Source organism: Dermacentor silvarum, chromosome 7 (genome assembly GCF_013339745.2).
Source record: "Dermacentor silvarum isolate Dsil-2018 chromosome 7, BIME_Dsil_1.4, whole genome shotgun sequence".
Classification (NCBI taxonomy): Eukaryota; Metazoa; Arthropoda; class Arachnida; order Ixodida; family Ixodidae; genus Dermacentor; species Dermacentor silvarum.
In genome coordinates this window covers 178,317,472-178,336,568 of record NC_051160.1, presented here as the reverse complement: position 1 = coordinate 178,336,568, position 19,097 = coordinate 178,317,472, and the positions used below count along the sequence as shown (strand labels likewise).

The window sequence follows — 19,097 nt, the reverse complement described above, 5'->3', positions numbered from 1 at the left end:
ACGAATGTGGCTAAGCACCACCAAAACAAAGCTGGAAGCCCTTTGGGTGTACTACATAGGGGCTCAACGGTCTGGCTTCAGGATGCTGCGGGTTGGTCACAAAAAGCGAAGCTGGTAGCCGAGGCTGCTCTGCAATCCTACCTAGTAAAACACGAGATCATCGCATGCTGCGGCGAAACCGCCGACATCTATTCAGGACGAAGGAACGGTGTAGCAGTGACAGTGATCACGACGATTGTCTCACCAGTGTCAACTCTTGCGGAATATCCGCGGCTGCTTCGCCGGACTCACTTGTCCGCTCCGCTTTCGGTGTGAACGTATGTGTATGACTAGCGCACTGGGCACAGGGATTTTCCGCATTGCGGAAAATAAGCGGCCGCTTCGCCGATACGCGCACGGACCGATTTTTTCCACGCGGATAAGTTGAGTACAGCCAATCAGAACCCGAGACGACGGAAGCGCTGGTGAACGAAAACATCCGCCGACCAGAATGCAAATGGCGTCCACCATGCCTGAATCGGCTGTGTTCTCCGTGGAACAGCTGCTGGACACCATCAAGCAGTACCTGGTCCTGTATGACAAAAGTAATCCAAGGTACAAGGAAGCGGACAAAAAAAAAAAGAGATATGGAAGAATCTGGGTGTGACTGTTAAGTGCACAGCACCTATGTATCCGTTGTGGGTAAATTCCTCGTTGGCGTCACCTACTCTCCTCGCACAGGTGGGTTTACGTTGGACACTTTCTCGCGCCTGCTGCGCTCGTGCTGTATCAGTCATGCCGCTTTATACCCTTCTCACGCCTTACGGCGCTCTACCTTCAAAAATAACAGCGCTGATTTTCCCGGGGCAGCAGTAGGGGCCGTAGTAGAGACCGTGCCTGCTTTCATGGGCCTTGCCGGGCCTTTTGTTTGGTGCTCCTTTGTGACTTTTAAAAACATTTTAACTCTAAAGGGTCCATTAAAGAATGATTTTGTGAGAGGAGAATAGGTGACGCCAACGAGGAATCTATTGCGTTGTGTTGTCACAACAGTAGCGTGTTTAAAAAGTGTATGTAGGCATAATATGCAGCTTGTACTCTTTGCAGTACAAGCCGCATATTAGCCTCACAAGCCTTAGACGCGAGTGTTGCTCCACGCACTTCAACTATCGCTTTGAGTTGCATGTTTCCTTCGGTAACACCCGCGCTTCGGCTTGTGATATGCATTTACATACCGTGCGTTCTTACAGCTGCGGAGGTGTGTTTGATTGGTATGTAGACAAACTGCGTGTTACCTCTTATTATTATTACATTATTGGTGTCTAGACGTATGCTAAAGTGCACTGAAATTTGGAAGCAGGGCCTGAGAGTGAATCAAGCACCACGCGTGTGAAAACGGATACGTGGAAGCTCCGTCATTTTCTTTCATTTCATATGTCACTGCAGGCTCGATACGGGGTGCCTGCATTTATTCTCGTTATTTTTGTTGAGTTTGCTTGCCAAATTACAAGTGAAATATGTAAAAATCAGTGCGTTAGACTAGTCGGCATGCTGCTACAAAGAAATGTGAGACGTGTATCACTTTTACCATGTAGATGCACATCAGTGCACCGTTTGAATGTTTTTGTTCTTGCTTTGCAAATGCAATTTGCCTAAGCAAATGAAAAAATCTGAAGGACAACTTCACAAAAATTAAAACTAAAATAAAGGATAAGACGAAAAGTGGGGCCGGAGCAAATGTACCCACAGTTAAATGCTTCTGAAGCACTTCGAGGCAACAATTCCAATCATGGAAAAAGTGTACGAGGAGCCCATGTAAGTGATGTTACCAGTTACACCAATTCCCGTTTCCACAGCATGGTGCTACTTTATTGAGGGTTTAATTTGCAATGTACAACATAATTTACACAACTGCTTGTGACTTGCTTTTTAAAGCACGTCATTATTTGTTTTGAAGAGCATGCTCATTTCTTTTCAATCCAAACTACTTTTACAGCATTTGCAGCAACATCACCTTCGAGCAGACAGCAGGGTAAGACAGACTATCTCAATCAGAAATTCACTTTGTTCTGCAACTTCACTGTTGCATGCGATTATAAAAATTTTATGTGTGGTAATATTATTCCACTTGGTGTTATTTTCATGAAACTCATTGCAAAAAACGCAATAGTAATATGTGATCTTGTTTTCCACCACACTGCAGTTACTTTCATAGATCGAATGTGACTCAAATGTTTATAAAAAATCAACGAACATCTGGCCAGCGTCATCAGAGCATTGGATGTGTAAATGCAGCAAATGTTTTTATTTATGCTCGATGCAGATCAGACATGTCCGCCGAAAGAGCCAGCACAAGCCAAGATGACGACTCCAAACTCGAACCATTCAATGACATTCATGAGGTAGAGTGGTTCGATTTCGAGGCAGGCAGTTGCTCGGGTGGCAGAACTTCTCATCGAACTCCAAGCAGTGACACTTCTAAAACGGAATGCTATCGCGTTTTACTGCATGTTGAGTTATGGAAACCAAGCTTTATAAAGTGCTACCCAGGGCATAACTTTGTGCTATCATTCCTGCAGGTCACAACAGACAGATACACAGGAAACGAAAGTGAGGGTGCCAAATAGACGGCAAGGAAGTTGCTGTGGAATGTGGTGTGTGTTCAAATCGTTGGAGGTCTATACAATAATTTCAATCTTTACACAGAGCATCAAGGTCACCGAAATGTCGAAGGACCTCAAGAAGCCAGAAGACTAAGTTGTGAAATATTTCTGTGCAGGGCATTATGAAAATGTATGTCCACTTGCAGTCCTTGTGACGATGACTCTAGAACCATGGCTCTGGCAGCTGATTGTCTGAGCCACACAAATGCATCACGGGAACAAAGGGAGCAGCAGAAAGATGTACTGCACCATTTCGCACATACCATGTTTGCTATGCTACGTACTTTGCCTGTGGATGACCAATTTGACAATATGCATTCTGTGCACAACTTAGTGCAAAATCAAAGAGGTCAGACAAAGAGGAAATGCAAATGAATAGATTGCAGTTAATTAGTACCATTCCGTTCCTTGTATTTTATTTATTGCTGTAACATTTCTAGTGTTCCAACTGTCTACATTAAAATTTTAGACGTCAAGGAACACAAAACTGAATTGGTTAGATGGTGAGATTACTACAGTGCAGCTGACTTATAACGATATCAAGAACGAAAAATCCGATCGTTATAGCCAATCATCGCTACATCTGGACTGCCACTGAAAAAAAAGAAAACATATTTTTGAAGTCCCAAAACTAAATTTGGCACTTCCGGTAAAAAATCGACATAGAAAGTAGGCTGGGAAAAACAAAGCGTTTATTTATACCTCTAAATAGCGTCTCAATCATTAGGCGCACTGAAATAGAAATCTGCGCTTGCTTTCGCAGAAGTTTCGGATTCACAACCGCCGTGTGCATTACATCCAGCTGCTGCACGAAAACTGGCGGCTATAATTTAGGGTGCGTGAAATCAATGAGCGACCTGATCGACGACATTGCACTTTGATTGAACATCGGGGTCGGTGTCAATGATGGGCTATTGTCAATCTCATCGTCACTGCCCCTGCTATCGTCACCTCTGTCACACAACACCACCGTCTGTCGGGACAACGATTGCCCCGGCGGAGATCTCTTCGCAGAACAAGTGAGCACTACCTGTGCTTAGAATCTCCTCCATCGAAGCACTACCTATTTCATCGTTAGTAGCGACGTGCTCTCAGAGTTCGGTAATGTCAGCGGCTTCCACCGTGTTTCACCGATGAGGGTTTCGTCCTGGCGCACAAAGCGCGATTTTTTTGTTGATCGGCATGGCCATTGTTTCTAGCCTTCATGATCGTGGCGCTCCCGGTTTTCATAATCGTCGGTATCATCGACTGTGTGAGCTCGTACTTCTTCGAATCTTGCTAAATTTGCAGCTTCGTCTCAAGACGAAGCTACAAATCAAGCAGGCTAGGTGACTATTTGTCGCCGCCCCGTTTCAAAGGGGATGCCAATAGATCATCATCATCATCACCGTGTACCATGTTTGTGGTTTGACTTGGCCGGCTTGACTGTGCAAACGTGCATGTTATTGAGAGTTTCAAGGATCCTTTCGTGACAAGCTGCCGTGTACGACCCATTCGGCGTGACTGCAGCGTAAGATGCAACTCAGTGACTACGCAAAGTCGCTGTCTGACCCCGAGCGCAGCAAGTACATAATCAAAATGACCAAATGCGACGGCAATGACCCGTTGGCGCTGTCCGACGACCACTTCACGAACGATGTTGGTTTTTATCCAAGTGTAGACCGTGCGGACATCAGAGACTATCTGCTTCATGGGACGAGCTTCGTGATGCGGGAGCAGTTAAAGAGTTATAAATCCCTGGAGGCTCAAATTACGTCACCAGCGGTCTCGTGGAGCCACCAAGAGTGAAAGTTCGCGATGGCAGCGTCATCGTCGTTGGAAAGTTAGGTTGTACATAATGTATCGCATGTCAGCGGCTTGTGTGCATTTTCTACTCGTTCAAAAATATAGCGATGGGGCAAGCAATCGATGTGGCGCCCAGCCCGTCGTACTTGATTGCCGCTGTCGCTAGATCGCCAGTGAAGTCGCTCGCATGTTGCTCCTGTTTGATACGCGTCAAATCGTGTTCAGTGTCTAATCGCGTAAGCTAAATACTGATTTATCTTATTCTCACTGTGCAGGTCCGCCACTCTCAGGCGTTCAAAGATAAGCCGCTGCTCCCGTGGCTGTTGATTAAGGCTTACGGAGAAGTTTTGTGCGTGCACTGTACGTGCATGGCCGGCCTCGGCGAGGCGTGCTCACACGTTGGAGCAGTGCTATTTTATTTGGAGGCAGCTGCGACACGCAGGGATGGTCGATCGTGCACAGATGGACAAAATGCATGGCTACCGCCTCATCTCGTCAGTCTGGAATGCCGACCGGTCGGAGATGGACTTCGCGTCTTCCGCGATGAAAAAACGCCACCTGGACGACAGTGAGGCTGGCCCCCGCGACCCACCAAGTGTTAAAATGCCCAAGCCCAGAGAGGACGAGATGTTAAAGTTTTTCTCGTCATTGAGTAAATCTGAGGGCAGGCCAGCACTTCTCTCGCTTACCCAAAAATTTGCTGACCCCTACATTCCCTTGGGCTTGAAGTATCCCAAGCTGCTCCTCTGCAATCTGCGAAGGAAGCAGTGCCCAAGTTCCTGGGACGATGTACAGGCAGAGTGCCGCGAGGTCTTGGAGGAGCTCTCAATTGAGCCCGATGTAAGCTTCATTGTTTCTCTCTCTTTGTAGCTTGCATAAAGCCAAATTTTGCTCAGAAAAACTAATTGTGTAGGTTATTGTTGTGATATGCCATGCAGCCCTGTGTCAACATCTGTTTACAATGATAATTAATTTATGCTAAACCTGCACATGCTGCCTGGGCACTTCTTAAATTTAAATATTGTCATGAATCTACAGCATCTTTAAGGCATTACAGCAAAACTAAAAAGTAATCCAAAAGATAAAAATTGATGTGCTTGTTTGCACCTAAATTGCAATTTCCTGCAGGTGTGTGCTTTGATCGAGAAGCAGACGAAGGCCCAGTCTGCGTCCGAGAAGTGGCATCAGTTTCGGACTGGCCGCATCACAGCTTCAAATGCAGGAGCGGTGTTTGCTACATCATTGACTGAGCCATCAAGGAGCCTGCTGAAAAGACTCTGCTACCCGGAGGACTGCAAATTCCAGACCGCAGCAACTGAATGGGGAAAGAAGAAAGAAGCTGCTGCGAGGGCAGCTTACGTCGAGGCAATGCAGAAGCACGATCTCGGCTTTAAGTGCCAAGTGTCTGGCCTCCACATAAGCATAGAACGCCCATTTTTGGCTGCAACTCCTGACGGCCTCGTACATTGCGATTGTTGTGGAGATGGCCTTGTGGAGATAAAATGTCCATACTCTGCAAAAGATGCACTTGTTCATGAAATTCCAGAGCGGCAACGATCATACCTTGTAGTTGATGGTAATGATGCAAAGCTGCTCAGAAACCATCATTACTTTAAGCAAGTAATGATGCAGATGTTTGCAAAAGAAGCTACTGCGATTTTGTAGTATGGACACAAAAAGATGTTTTTATTGAAAGAGTAATGCTTGATCAGGAGTTATGCAACAAAATCGTGGATAAATGTGCATTGTACTTTGAGCGAGTTCTCCTGCCTGAACTTTGTTTCCGTTATTGGACTACTGCTGCTGAAGAAGCAGTAGTGGAGCAAAGTGCAGGCAGTCAGGACGATAAATATTGCTACTGTCAACAGCCAGAGTATGGTGACATGATTAGGTGTGATGGGAAGCATTGCACTCGACAGTGGTTTCATTTCCAGTGTATTAATTTGAAGAGGGCACCAAAATCGCGGAAATGGTTTTGTAATGACTGCAAAAAGTCGTAAAAAATGGTATTGTACATTTATTACATGCTTTACACTAAGGACACATGTCAGTCAAATTGTACGACAGAGTCGCACAGGTTGGTAAGCGCAGCACACACAAATACAACCTTATCAAGTACGCTGACTTTTCTGCCGTCAAACACCTTCGCTTCCAAAAATTCAGTGGGAAGAGTGCTTTTGAGAATGGAGTACTTGTTCCTGACTAGCCCAATAACTCTTTCTACATGAATTCTAACATTTGCTAGCCTACGTGTGGCCTCAACAGAGTATGCAGTAAGTTGTGGCTTCCATCTGGTGAAGGCTGGGATTTCCAGCTTCGCTCCACACATGCCCACGGCATCAGAGATCAAGAAACCTGTCTGCCAGCACAGAGTCGCCAGGTAGCAGGTTGTCAAGAATGCCGCACGATTCTGTCAGCATTTTGTCACTTGTGCGTCCGCCCCACCCTCTTGATATGTATTAATTACACCTTGCGGGGCGATGCCAATTAAGTACTTCACGGTGTTCCCATGCTTGTACGTGGACCATGTTAATGATCTAGGTTCCATGGATGAAGGTCTGTCCACAAATATTTCAAAACAATCAAGGATGACTGCTACTTTCTTGCCAAATGTTTCTTGAAATACCATTGGCATTGTGCTTTGCAGATCTTCACGTTCTGGCCATTTGATCAGACTGTTGAGCCTAATGTAAGCAGCATCAAGCCACCTTTCTACTGTCCTCGTTACTGTAGACTGGTGAATGCCAAACCTGTAAGATAAAACTGCCAAGTTGTTATATGCTTCAGTAAGTTTTATCTAAGCTAATGCAATAAAGTTAACCAGCACAACATAGTTATTGCATACTCAACTGTGCACTTCTGCATGGCGCACCAAGCTTAATACGAATGAATATAGGTATGGCTGTTGCCCCAAATCAAATACCTGTATGCAAGATCTTGCAACGGGAGGTTAAGCCGCAACCTCATTAGGAAAACGACCATTTCCTGGAATTTGTTCAGGCGGTATCGTAATGTATGCCTTACATGAGGCTCAACTAGGCTGTAAACAGCCTCTAAAACTGCATAATTTGGCAGCCCTGTGTAAAACAGAACCATGTCTGGGTTGCTGCGGAACACATTCCTGTCTCCAGGGACGGCCTTTGCCAGGCGGCTGTGTGCACTAGCCAGGTCATGCTGAAGGCGGCGGTTTTCTTCCTCCAGTGAAGAGATGTGGGCTGACAGCAGATCAGCTGTCACCTCTTTGTCTGTCATGCCTGCACAATAAATTGAATGTGTGATGGCTGCATGAAAGGGAAAGCACCGGTGTCAACACTGAATGTATAATGCTGTTGCTTATTTCAGCACCTTTACATGATGATTTTATGATTCTAATAAAGTAGGACCTTGAATGTGCCCGTCAGACTGAATTGTTTGTTGTACAATTAATTAGCTGGCACTGCAAGCGAAAATGCGTCCCTATTTTTTCACACCCACAATGGTCATATTACATGTACTGTAGATGACACACCCACATCAACAATGATCTTTTGTTATATATTTTAACACATTTCCACATTAAGGGACTGTGTTTGAAACAAGTACGTTAATTTCTTTATATCTGTTCATACCACTTGGGTCCAAATCGGAAAGACATGGAGGAAAATGGGATTTGCAAGCCCCAGAAACAAAACTGTGTGATGCTCACATGCAGAAACAAACTAGTTGAAAAAAGCAGTCTTCAGTGGAGCTGATGCAACAAAAAGCTTTGCTTGCATGTGCAGGTCTGAACGGCCTCGCTAAATGGTTTCTCCATTTGCAAATCATTTTGTACACGTTGCACCTTCACTGTCAACAGCTTCAAATGCAGTATGGGATCAGCTGTGAGAATTCATGGGCGAAGTTCAAACGTCCTTGAGCACATAACACTGAAGCATAAATGGGAAAATGCCATGCTCCAGCCGAGCTCCATACTCGCTTAAGTACGAATTACTAAATTTTTACTTAGCTTACTTGCATGACCTGCAAGGTGTTGCACTGTCAGTTGTTGACAAAAAAAAACCCCGGATTCCGCTTAAGTGATATGACGATAGTGCCGAGCTGACCAAAAAAAAGAAAAAAAAAAGGGGCAAGTGCCGCTTTTTTGGAAGTTTTGTCGGCCAAGGAAGCGCGGGCATAGCCTCGGAGACGAGAGGATAGCGTGCGTCTACTAATCTTGAAGGCTATACAAGGGGGCACTGGAAGCCAAGCCCGGCCAACCCAGCAGATAATCCAACATGGCGGCCTTCAAGATTGGGTAGCGCGTACAGTGTACTAGAAGAGTTGTAGTGCGCTCACACCGCGGCAGAGCTTGACGCACTTCATGTCGCCGCCGACAGTGGCGCGGTTCGCAGCGTCACCTGAAACTTTCCTACGCGTCGCGGTAAAACAGCTATCGCGTGTTGCTGTTTTCACCGTATAAAAGTAAAATGCACGACGTGCAGCGCACGAAAGTTCTTTTGGTGCACCTTCGCAGTGCGCAGTGAAATAAATTACTATTGTTGCGGCTGATCTACAGTGGGTTGGCGATTTTTTTTTTTTTTTTTTGCCGGAGGCACGTATGAACTAGCCTTGCTATTCATGCTGTTCTGTTAAAGGCTTGATACGGCCGCTGCAGTCCCGGTAGCAAGAGGCACTCGAGTTTTTTCTGCAGCTGATCGATAAAATGGTCAGTGTGGTTTCGCCACAACGACTGCGCATCCGCGTTTCCAGCACCACCGCGCCGAATTTAACCACCACTTCGAGTTTTTTTTTTTTTTTCGCAGGTAAGGCGTGCAGCGCCTTAGACATTTTCACGTTGCCCCATCTATTCACGAAATTAAATATTTAGGTATCACTGCTGCACAATTTAAGCTGGTTAGCTGGTTATTTATGTATTACATCTTTCGTAACGTTAATGCGACATGAAATCGAAAGGATGAAAATACCAGGTACACCGGTGAGCAAAAGTATACAGACCACAGGGTCGCCGAAAAAACTCAACTTCTTCGTAATTAACATGCATAAAGTGGAATTGACCAGTACACGTTAAAGCTCGCAATGCCAAGATTGGACTGCAGTCCTCAATTTCAAGTTGCATTCGAAGGCAGTTGAAAAAAATCAGCTTTATCGCGCAATCCCTGGTCCGTATACTTTTGAATGAATGAATGTGTGTGGTTTAGTGGCGCAAGGGCCAGGTGTGGCCAAAGAGTGCCATGCCAGTGTTTGTTAGTTCGCAGTGAAGTGATGAATTCTGAGAAGTAGATGTGACGGGGCTGTAAATGGGCCTAAAAATAATCGCTGTAAAGTGCGTAAAATATACATGTACTAAAATCATGGCAATGACTAATGATGTGTACTATGAAATGAGGAATGCATTCAGAAAGAAGAATTATACATTTAAAATATTTAAGATACAGTAATTGGCAAGAAGCACTACTACCTAAACAGAGCCCTTGAACCACAAGGGCCTGGAGGCATGTGCTATAAAAAACTATCACAGCAACATCCTCTGGAGAGAGGATGCGCTACGAACTTATTGGGCTAATAACATGTAGCACAACATCATTAAAAAAATCGAGGACTGCTTTGGCATTAAAAAGCGGTTCTTCACCAATAAACAGCATGGGATGCAGAGGGATATTGTAGCGGTATGCTACAGGAAAATGTTTCCTTCTCTCGGCTTCGGCTTCACGACACTCCACGAGGACATGGAGGACGGTCAGCCTCTCACCACATCTACCACAGGTTGGTGGTTCATCACCAGTGAGTAAAAAATTGTGGGTGCCGTACGTGTGTCCTATTCTGAGACGACAGAATAGGACATCAATTCGTCGTGTTTTCGTAGCTGAGGGCCAGAAACCTAACTGTGGTTTAATCATGTGAAGTTTATTATTTGTTTCAGCGTCCCACAAGCGTTGCCAGTGGCTTCGTAGCTTCTTTCGCAAGAAAGGCTTCAAGTCTGTTGCAGGAACAGCTACTGTAGGATTACTAGTGTGCAATGCAGCTGATGTGGCCATTCGATCAGCTCGCACATTACCCTCAATGCCTCTATGGCCCGGCACCCAGCATATAATGACATGCTGGTAGGATATATACGCTCTGCATAGAGTGGAATAGAGCTCAATGAGTACAGGATTTTTGTGTTTGCCGAGTGACATCAGGGCTTTCACAACGCTTAGAGAGTCTGTAAATATAACTGTTTTTTGAAGTTTTGTTTTCGTTATATGCTTCACAGTTGACAATAGTGCATAGGCCTCAGCCGTAAAGATACTTGTTTCCGGGTGGAGCACACCGGATTCCGAAAAAGATGGGCCGACGGCTGCATAATAAACCCCGGCATGTGACCTAGAAGCGTCCGTGTAAAACTCTGTACACGAGTACTTGGATTGAAGCTCTAGGAAATGCATTTTAATGTGCGCCTCTGGAGCGTCTTTCGTGACCTCTACGAACGATGTGTCGCACTCTATGATCTGCCACTGCCACGGCGGTAACAATTTAGCAGGAGCCATAGGGCGATGTTCAAGCACTGGAACACCCATTTGCTCACTAAGATTCCTTACACGTAAAGAAAACGGTTTCCTCGCTGCAGGTCGGTTATGGAAGAGTGCAGCGGCGGTCATATCGTTTATGGTGGAATAAGAAGGATGTTCGTTGTTTGCTTGTACTGTCAGAAAATATACGAAACTGCTATATGAACGCTGCAGATGGAGTGACCACTGGTTCGACTCTACATAGAGACTCTGGATCGGGCTTGTTCGGAAAGCACCGGTCGCGAGGCGGATACCCAAATGGTGAATGGGGTCTAGTATTTTTAATGCACTTGGCGTTGCGGAGTTATAAACTATAGCTCCGTAATCAAGGCGCGAGCGGACAAGACTGTTGTACAAGTTTAGGAGGCATTTTCGATCACTACCCCATGTTGTGTGCGAGAGAATTTTTAAAAGGTTCATAGTCTTCAGACACTTTGTCTTCAGATATTTAAGATGGGGGATGAAGGTAAGCTTAGAGTCCAGAATTATGCCCAGGAATTTGTGTTCACTGCTCACGGATAGTTCCTCTCGATTGATCGTGAGATTTGGTACCGGTGTCACACCTCTTTTGTTTGAGAAGAGTATGCATGTACTTTTCTGTGCGTTTATTTTGAACCCATTTACATCCGCCCATTTAGACAATTTGTTTAATCCAAGCTGCACCTGTCGTTCACAGATAGCGATGTTACATGATTTGAAACCTATCTGCACATCATCGACGTACACAGAATAAAACATGCTGCGTGGAATCACTGTATGCAGGGAGTTCATTTTTACAATGAAGAGTGTGCAACTAAGTACACCCCCTTGCGGCACGCCAGCCTCCTGGGTGAATGTTCTAGATAAAACATTGCCCACTCTTACGCGAAACGTGCGGTTAGACAAGTAGCTTTCGACTGTGTTTAACATATTTCCGCGGACCCCCATCCCAGAAAGATCTCGCAGAATTCCGAAGCGCCATGTCGTGTCGTACGCTTTCTCTAAATCTATAAATACAGAGAGTAAAAACTGTTTATGAATAAATGCATCTCTGATGTTTGCCTCGATGCGAACAAGGTGGTCTATTGTCGACCTACCTTCTCGGAAGCCACACTGGAAGGGGTCTAGTATTTTGTTATTTTCTAGGAAACTGATTAAACGCCGGTTTATCATTTTTTCATACAGCTTGCACAGGCAGCTCGTTAGAGCTATTGGCCTGTAGCTGCTGGCTAAGGACGGGTCTTTGCCTTGTTTAAGTATAGGGATGACTATGGCTTCTTTCCATGAGGACGGGATACACCCAGCCGCCCACATGGCATTAAACAGAGATAAGAGTGTTTTCAGTGTTTCAGGGTGTAGGTATCTAACCATTTCATACATGATACGATCGCCACCTGGCGCCGAGTTGTTACAACAAGCGAGAGATGCTTTAAGTTCGGCTAAGCTAAATGGTTGATTGTAAGCCTCATTTGATGAACCTTTGCGATTAAGGGGCTGCCGCTCTTCGCGTTCTTTGAACTTCAGGAAAGATTGTGTGTAGTGCGATTCACTCGATACATATTCGAAGTGTTTGCCTAGACTATCCGCCTGGTCTTCCAGGCTATCACCTTGGCTATTTACTAAGGGTAGGGGATGTGACTCCCGACCTATTAATTTATTTACCCTATTCCAGACTTTCGTTTCATCTGTATACGAGTTTATGCTGGAGATGTACTTTTCCCAGCTCTCTCTTTTAGCACGTCTGCGCGTTCTCCTGCCCTGCGATTTTGCTTGTTTAAAATTAATCAAGTTTTCGGCTGTTGGGGAGTTGCGAAACAATCCCCAGGCCTTGTTTTGCTTTTTACGTGCTTTTTGGCATTCCTCGTTCCACCAAGGCAGGCGACGCTTATTAGCTAGTCCATTAGTTTGTTGTATGCACCTTTCTGCAGCGTCAGTGATAAAACGTGTTATATACGCCACAGCATCGTCTATGTTAAGAGAGGCAATGTCATCCCGGCCTAAATATGTTATTTCTTTAAAAAGTTGCCAGTTAGCAGAGTTAACCTTCCATCGGGGAACATGTGGCGAGCAACCATCTTGTTTTGTTAAGCTTAGTATAATTGGAAAGTGGTCGCTCCCAAAGGGGTTCTTCAGAACGGACCACTGCAGGTACGGAATTAGTGTACTCGACACGATACTCAAATCTATGGAGGAGTATGAATTATGCGCCACGCTGTAGTACGTTGGCTCTTTCTTATTAAGTAAACATGCTCCCGCGGAAAAAAGGAAGTTTTCAATTAGGCGACCTCTTCCATCACAACGCGAGTCTCCCCACAAGGTGTTATGTGCATTGAAATCTCCGAGAACTATGTATGGCTCCGGAAGTTCATTTATGTAGTTTTGAAATTCACTTTTATGTAGTTGATAATTGGGAGGGATGTATATGGAGCTGATAGTGATCAGCTTGTCAAACAACACCCCTCGGACAGCAACTGCCTCTAGGGGCGTACGAAGTTTTAATTCCCGGCAGGCAATACCTCTATCGACTACAATAGCCACACCACCGGAAGACACGACTGTGTCATCGCGGTCTTTACGAAAAATGGCGTATTGCCGGAGAAAGTTTGATTGTGTAGGTTTAAGGTGTGTCTCCTGAACACACAGCACCTTCGGATTAAACTTGTGTAGGATTTCTTTGACGTCATCGAGGTTGTGCAGGAGTCCTCTGACGTTCCACTGTATTATTTGTGTATTCATGTTGAAAGTGTTTTTTGTGCTGTGTGTATAGGAGACTAACTTAAGCTACAGAGCCCTTGTCGGGCCCTGTGATGCGGGCTTTTTCTTTTTTGGAGCGATCGCGAGATTCTCGCCGCTCCTGAGGCGCTGGTGGCGCCGTCTGGCCGGTTGTTGTGTCCATCGCCTCTTGTGAGGCGCTGGACACGCGCTCTTGCGAGCGGTTGGTTTGACGAGAAGGCCTCGCCTCGAGGGACGAGGCCCTGGAGGCCACCAGCCCGGAGGTCGATGGCCCCTTGTGAATTGGCGGAGCAGCGCTAGCTGCAGCCGCCGAGGGGGCGGATGGCGTCACTGCCGGCTCACTGTGTGTGGGCCGGACAGCCGCCGGAAGCCGTTGCGACGCTGCCCCCTGACGCGCCACTTCGGCAAAGGTGTTCTTTGGCAGGTATGACACCCGCCTGCGTGCCTCTTTGAACGAAATATTTTCTTTGACTTTGATGGTGACGATTTCCTTTTCCTTCTTCCAGGATGGGCAGGACCGTGAATATGCGGCGTGCTCCCCATCACAGTTCACGCAGTGGAGAGTGTTTTGACATGCTTCAGAAAGGTGTTCATTGGCACTGCATTTTGCACAAGTCTGACGGCCTCGGCAGTTCTGTGAACTGTGCCCGAATCGCTGGCACTTAAAACATCGGAGCGGGTTAGGCACGTATGGCCTGACACGGATCTTGACATACCCGGCCTCAATGGTCTCGGGTAGCACACTAGAACCAAAGGTAAGAATAACATGTTTCGTTTGAATTTCCTTTCCATCGCGCCTCATCTTAATTCGCTTTACGTTAACCACGTTCTGTTCTTTGAGTCCTTCCAAAAGTTCTTCCTCAGTGAGCTCCATCATGTCATCGTCTGAGATTACACCACGGATGGTGTTCATGGTACGGTGTGGGGTGACCGTAACTGGGATTTGTCCGAAAGAGACTAGTTTAGGCAGCTTTTCATATTGTTTTTTGTCGCGGAGCTCCAAGAGGAGGTCACCGCTGGCCAACTTAGTTGCTTTGTAGCCTGGGCCTATAGCTTCTGTCATACATTTGGAAACGAGGAACGGTGAGATAATCCTCACAGTCTTCTCTGGTCTTTCACTGTGTACTACATGGTAGCGCGGGAAATTCTCTATTTGGTGGCCAAAAAACTTGAAGACATCTTCGGTGCGCCCCCGTTTCTGGGGGCGATCAGGGAGTTTGGGGAAAGCACGATCCATAGGTATATCTAAATTTCGGCAGAAACGCCAGCCGCCCACCATGGAGCCCAACAAGGGGACGCCGCAGGACATATAGGAAGCAAGTCATGCAGACGCCAGCTGTACGTTCCCGCTATAACCAAATATGTACAGCCAAGGTTGGTTGTACCACACAAGGTTAACCCTCGCTGCCTGGAAAGTCGGAAGTAAATAGAAGAGAGGAGAAGACAGGAAAGATTGAAAGAAAGAGGGAAAGACGCAGATTGGAGAGGGGGACAGGAAGAGGCAACTACCGATTTCCCCCGGGTGGGTCAGCCCGGGGGTGCCGTCTACGTGAAGCCGAGGCCAAAGGGGTGTGTTGCCTCCGCCGAGGGGCCATAAAGGTCCAAGCACTCAGCATTGGCTCAACCCCCAGGATCCCCTTTTCCCCGGACACGGCTAAGCCACGCACGGTTAAGCGTGGGAAGGTCCAACCCTCGTGTGCTCGGGTACGTGGTGACGCAACTCACCAAACGCCTGCTTGCGCAGACGCCCCTGCGGGGCCGTATACTTTTGCTCACGGGTGCACATTTCTGCAATAATTAACAATGTTTATTTACAACGAAGTAAAGAATGATCCCAGAAGAGACGGGAGCAGCCGTTGAAAATTCCGAATAGCTACTGTCTAGTGCGCTTCGGCTTTTCTTCGCGGTTGCTTGGTCCCTTTCACACCATTTACTTTTGTTCCTGGGCTTCGGTGTCGTCTTCATCACGTACTGTGGTAAATTCGGAAGAATCATGGGAACAGCGTTTTCTGATAGCAGTGGCAATTGTCACGAGGAATTCACAGCTCTTTGCATTCTATATTTATAAGGTGCACAGGTCCCTAATTATGAATCGCCGTTCGAAGTGTAAATCACAGACTCGCAAGATTCCTCCAGTGTCTTATCTGCGCGGTTGAGGTTCCTCTCCCATTCCTTTCGCCGTTATTCATCACGTGGAACGCTGAGCAAAGACGCCTTTGGTGCATCTTTCACACGACTGTAGGCAGATCTGCACTCGGGTTCAAAGCAGTATTTTCGACGGCGGCTAGCCATTCTCACTCATTAAGAGTGCACATTGAGTAAAGCGTCAAGCAAAGAGCAAGCAGAGAGGATACTGCTGAAAACGCCGGCGGGACTTGCAGTCGAGAGCCGACAACGTCGACATTAAGTGGTTAGTTTTCAGAAAGGAAAGGTTGGCGCTATCTTCTGCAGCCCTTGAGGGAGAATGGTCAACGTCGCGATCCAACAGAACGTACTCCATACCAAGCGAGGGAAGTTTTCAGGAGAAACTGGCGGCAGCGGCTCTGGCGGGCGCCGGAGCAGGCGACACTGAGTGCGACGCGGCGCAGGGATATGGCCGTGAGCACACTGCCCCTATTCTAGTACAGTGTAGTAGCGCGGCTCGGAGCAAGCAATTTAGTCTGGAAAATCGAACATTGGCACCTAGATTCGTCCGAAAAATCGGTCGCGAAAATGCATTAGCTCTATGGGAATCCTGCCGGTACATCTATTAAGTCCGGAATATCCAACAAGTCCGAATTTTTTGAGTCCGAAAATCCGTCGGCTACTGTAAATCAGAAGTAACAAAAAGCCCTAAATTATTACCGCTGAAGCTTTACCTCACAACCAGCGCTAGCCGATGCTCTGGAGGAATCGCCTTTCGGAAGTTCGTGCACTTCTTTGAATCTTTGGCTTGAGGAGTTCTAATAAAGTGTCGAATCACCGCGGAGGCATCCTCAAATAGCTGCAGAAAAAGCACATGTGTTGCATAACGTATATTTTGGTTCCCAAAGCACGTGCCAGAAACAGAACGGAGACTCACTCTCTGTAGCATTCCAAGTCGCGGGAACGAAGGTGGGGCAGCAAAGCACTGGCATGGCCAATTCTATCTCGCTCTTGCAAGGCTGGCCGAACCTACCAGAGACATTGGGGGGCTGTCTTTCTCTGAGCTTTTCGCTTCTGTTCTTGAAAAGCAACTAGACAAGTGGGGAGTAGAATGTCAACGATCTCGTCTTCTTCATCTGAGCTCATCATTTTGCACAAGCGGATAGCGGACGGAAGCGCGCCAACCTACGAAAAAAAAAAAAATTAAAGTGCACGTAGAACCCCAAAGTGCCGCGAAATGAAAGAGAGAAATGAATGAAAGTCCGTGAAATTGTGAGATGCTCCACCTCCCCGGCTGCACGGGCAGCCAGACAACCAGGGGCCGTATTCTGAAACGTTCGCCTAGGCGAAATTTCTCTTTTCGCCTTTCCTGGCGCGCGCTGATTGGCTGGTTGACCAAACCGGAAAAGAAGTCGCCACCTAGCAGTTCCGGTGTACGTCACTTTGACGTCACGGTGTCAGTGGTTGCTCTCGACATGCACTGAATAAACGAACACGTCGTTTGGTTGGTGGTGAAGCGTAGCAGAGAGACAAGAAAGGCGGTGGTCGTGGTAATTTGTAGTTGCTGTTTTCATGGCGGCTTTGCGCGTTGGTGTTTGTTGACTGTTGTGTTGCCTTGTGTGTCGCCTTGTGAAAGTGCAAGTGTCGGTGGCAGCGTTTTTGGAGCAGCGGCAGCATGAACAGCAGGTCGGTCGCGTGGTTCGTCGCACGCCGGCGGGAACGATCTACCCGCCCATGCCGTGACCCGTTCGCCATGAGGGGAGACGTTTTTCGGCGGCATTTCCGCATGATGAAGAGCTCCGTGCGGCTGCTTTGCAGTGAGCTTGCAGACCATCTGGAGCCCCTGACCGCGGGAGGCCTGAGCGTTGAGGACCAAGTTCTCTGCGCGCTCAGGTTCTTTGCGACAGGAAGTTTCCAGTTGTCAATCGGCAGCGAGGCGACGATTGACATGTCGCAGGCCTCTGTGAGCCGCTGCATAGCGAGAGTCGCGCATGCCATTGCTGTCGTGGGGAAGGAGCGAGGATGGGTGGCCTTTCCACGCACCTCAAGCGACCGAGCAGCCATCAAGCAAGGTTTCTTGCAACACGGCCGGCTCGGAGGTGTGATTGGATGCGTCGATGGCACATTCGTCGCTATTGTTGCCCCGAGGCTCCCTCCTGCACATAAGGCACCCTACTGGTCCCGGAAGGGCTATTACGCCCTCAATACAATGGTGGTAAGTTGTAAACGAAACTGCACTGATAATGGAGCAACGTTTGATGCACAGCCATTTGCATTACAGTCACACTGTTTTCTGTAATGTGTTTCCCAGGTGTGCGACTCGGACTTGAGGGTGAGGTACATTGATCCGCGGTTCGCTGGCTCATGCCACGACGCGCACGTGTGGCGACACTCGCTGCTTCGCAGGCGCATCGTGAGTGGCCGCATTGTCGTGCAAGACGGGGAGTACCTGTTGGGTGAGTAGTAAGAGCTCTGAAAAGAAATGAGTACGTGGTGCATGTGCGTGTAGTCCTTGTATCCCCCTGAGAGCCAAACACATGTGCGTGATGTAATCGCTTGTCAAGGTGGTTTTCATTGTGTTCTGTTGTACGACGAACCTGTAGAAAATGCAGTAAAATGTAATCGTCACGGTCACATGGGAAAAAGTGCTTCTGCATGTACGAGCACATCTCGTCGTGATTACTGTAGTAAAAATTGCATTTCATGGCTTGAACGCACTGAGGGAGGCGGACAAACTTGCAGCATATTGCCGTGCTACTGATGCGTCCGGTATTATCCGGCAATCGAGGCGATTTCGAGATGCACAAGGCTGTTTTCGGCATGTCTGGGACCACACAGGCGCCCATATAAATGGATTGAACATTTCCGCAAAAGCAAATGATAGGAATAAGGGTGAAGCACTTCTTTACAGTTACACATGAACTGTGCTCGATACTTAGGATCAATATTTATCTAGTATTTTGCATGTGAATATATGAATAATGTAGAAGGCAATGTGCAATGGGTCTTACCTTGTGCAATGGGGCTTAGGTGAATAAGCCAGAAATAGTATGACCACTACTTATTTGTGCAGGTGACAGTGCGTATCCACTTGAGCCGTGGCTCATGACGCCTGTACCAGGCCACCCTGCCCTCAACACACCGGAAGGGCGGTTCAACACTGCCCACGCCTCCACAAGGTCAGCGGTGGAGCACTGCATCGGCGTTATGAAGAGCCGTTTCCGATGCCTGCAGCGTCACCGCGCCTTGCACTATGGTCCCAGAAAAGCGGGTTCAATTGTGGCTGCGTGTGCGGCACTGCACAATCTGT

At 47.2% G+C, this 19,097-nt stretch overlaps 2 protein-coding genes across 7 annotated transcripts in view; one reads left to right on the top strand and one right to left on the bottom strand.

The window, feature by feature from the left end:
• Positions 1-19,097, bottom strand: part of LOC119458726 (NAD-dependent protein deacetylase sirtuin-2) — a 419,041-nt gene that overhangs the window by 60,028 nt on the left and 339,916 nt on the right. The window lies entirely within an intron of this gene.
• On the top strand, positions 4,953-6,102 carry LOC119458729 (uncharacterized). The gene is made up of 2 exons (XM_037720594.2): positions 4,953-5,264; positions 5,553-6,102. Exons 1-2 carry the CDS (start codon positions 4,968-4,970, stop codon positions 6,087-6,089), a joined length of 834 nt encoding a protein of 277 aa, XP_037576522.2. The 5' UTR covers positions 4,953-4,967; the 3' UTR covers positions 6,090-6,102.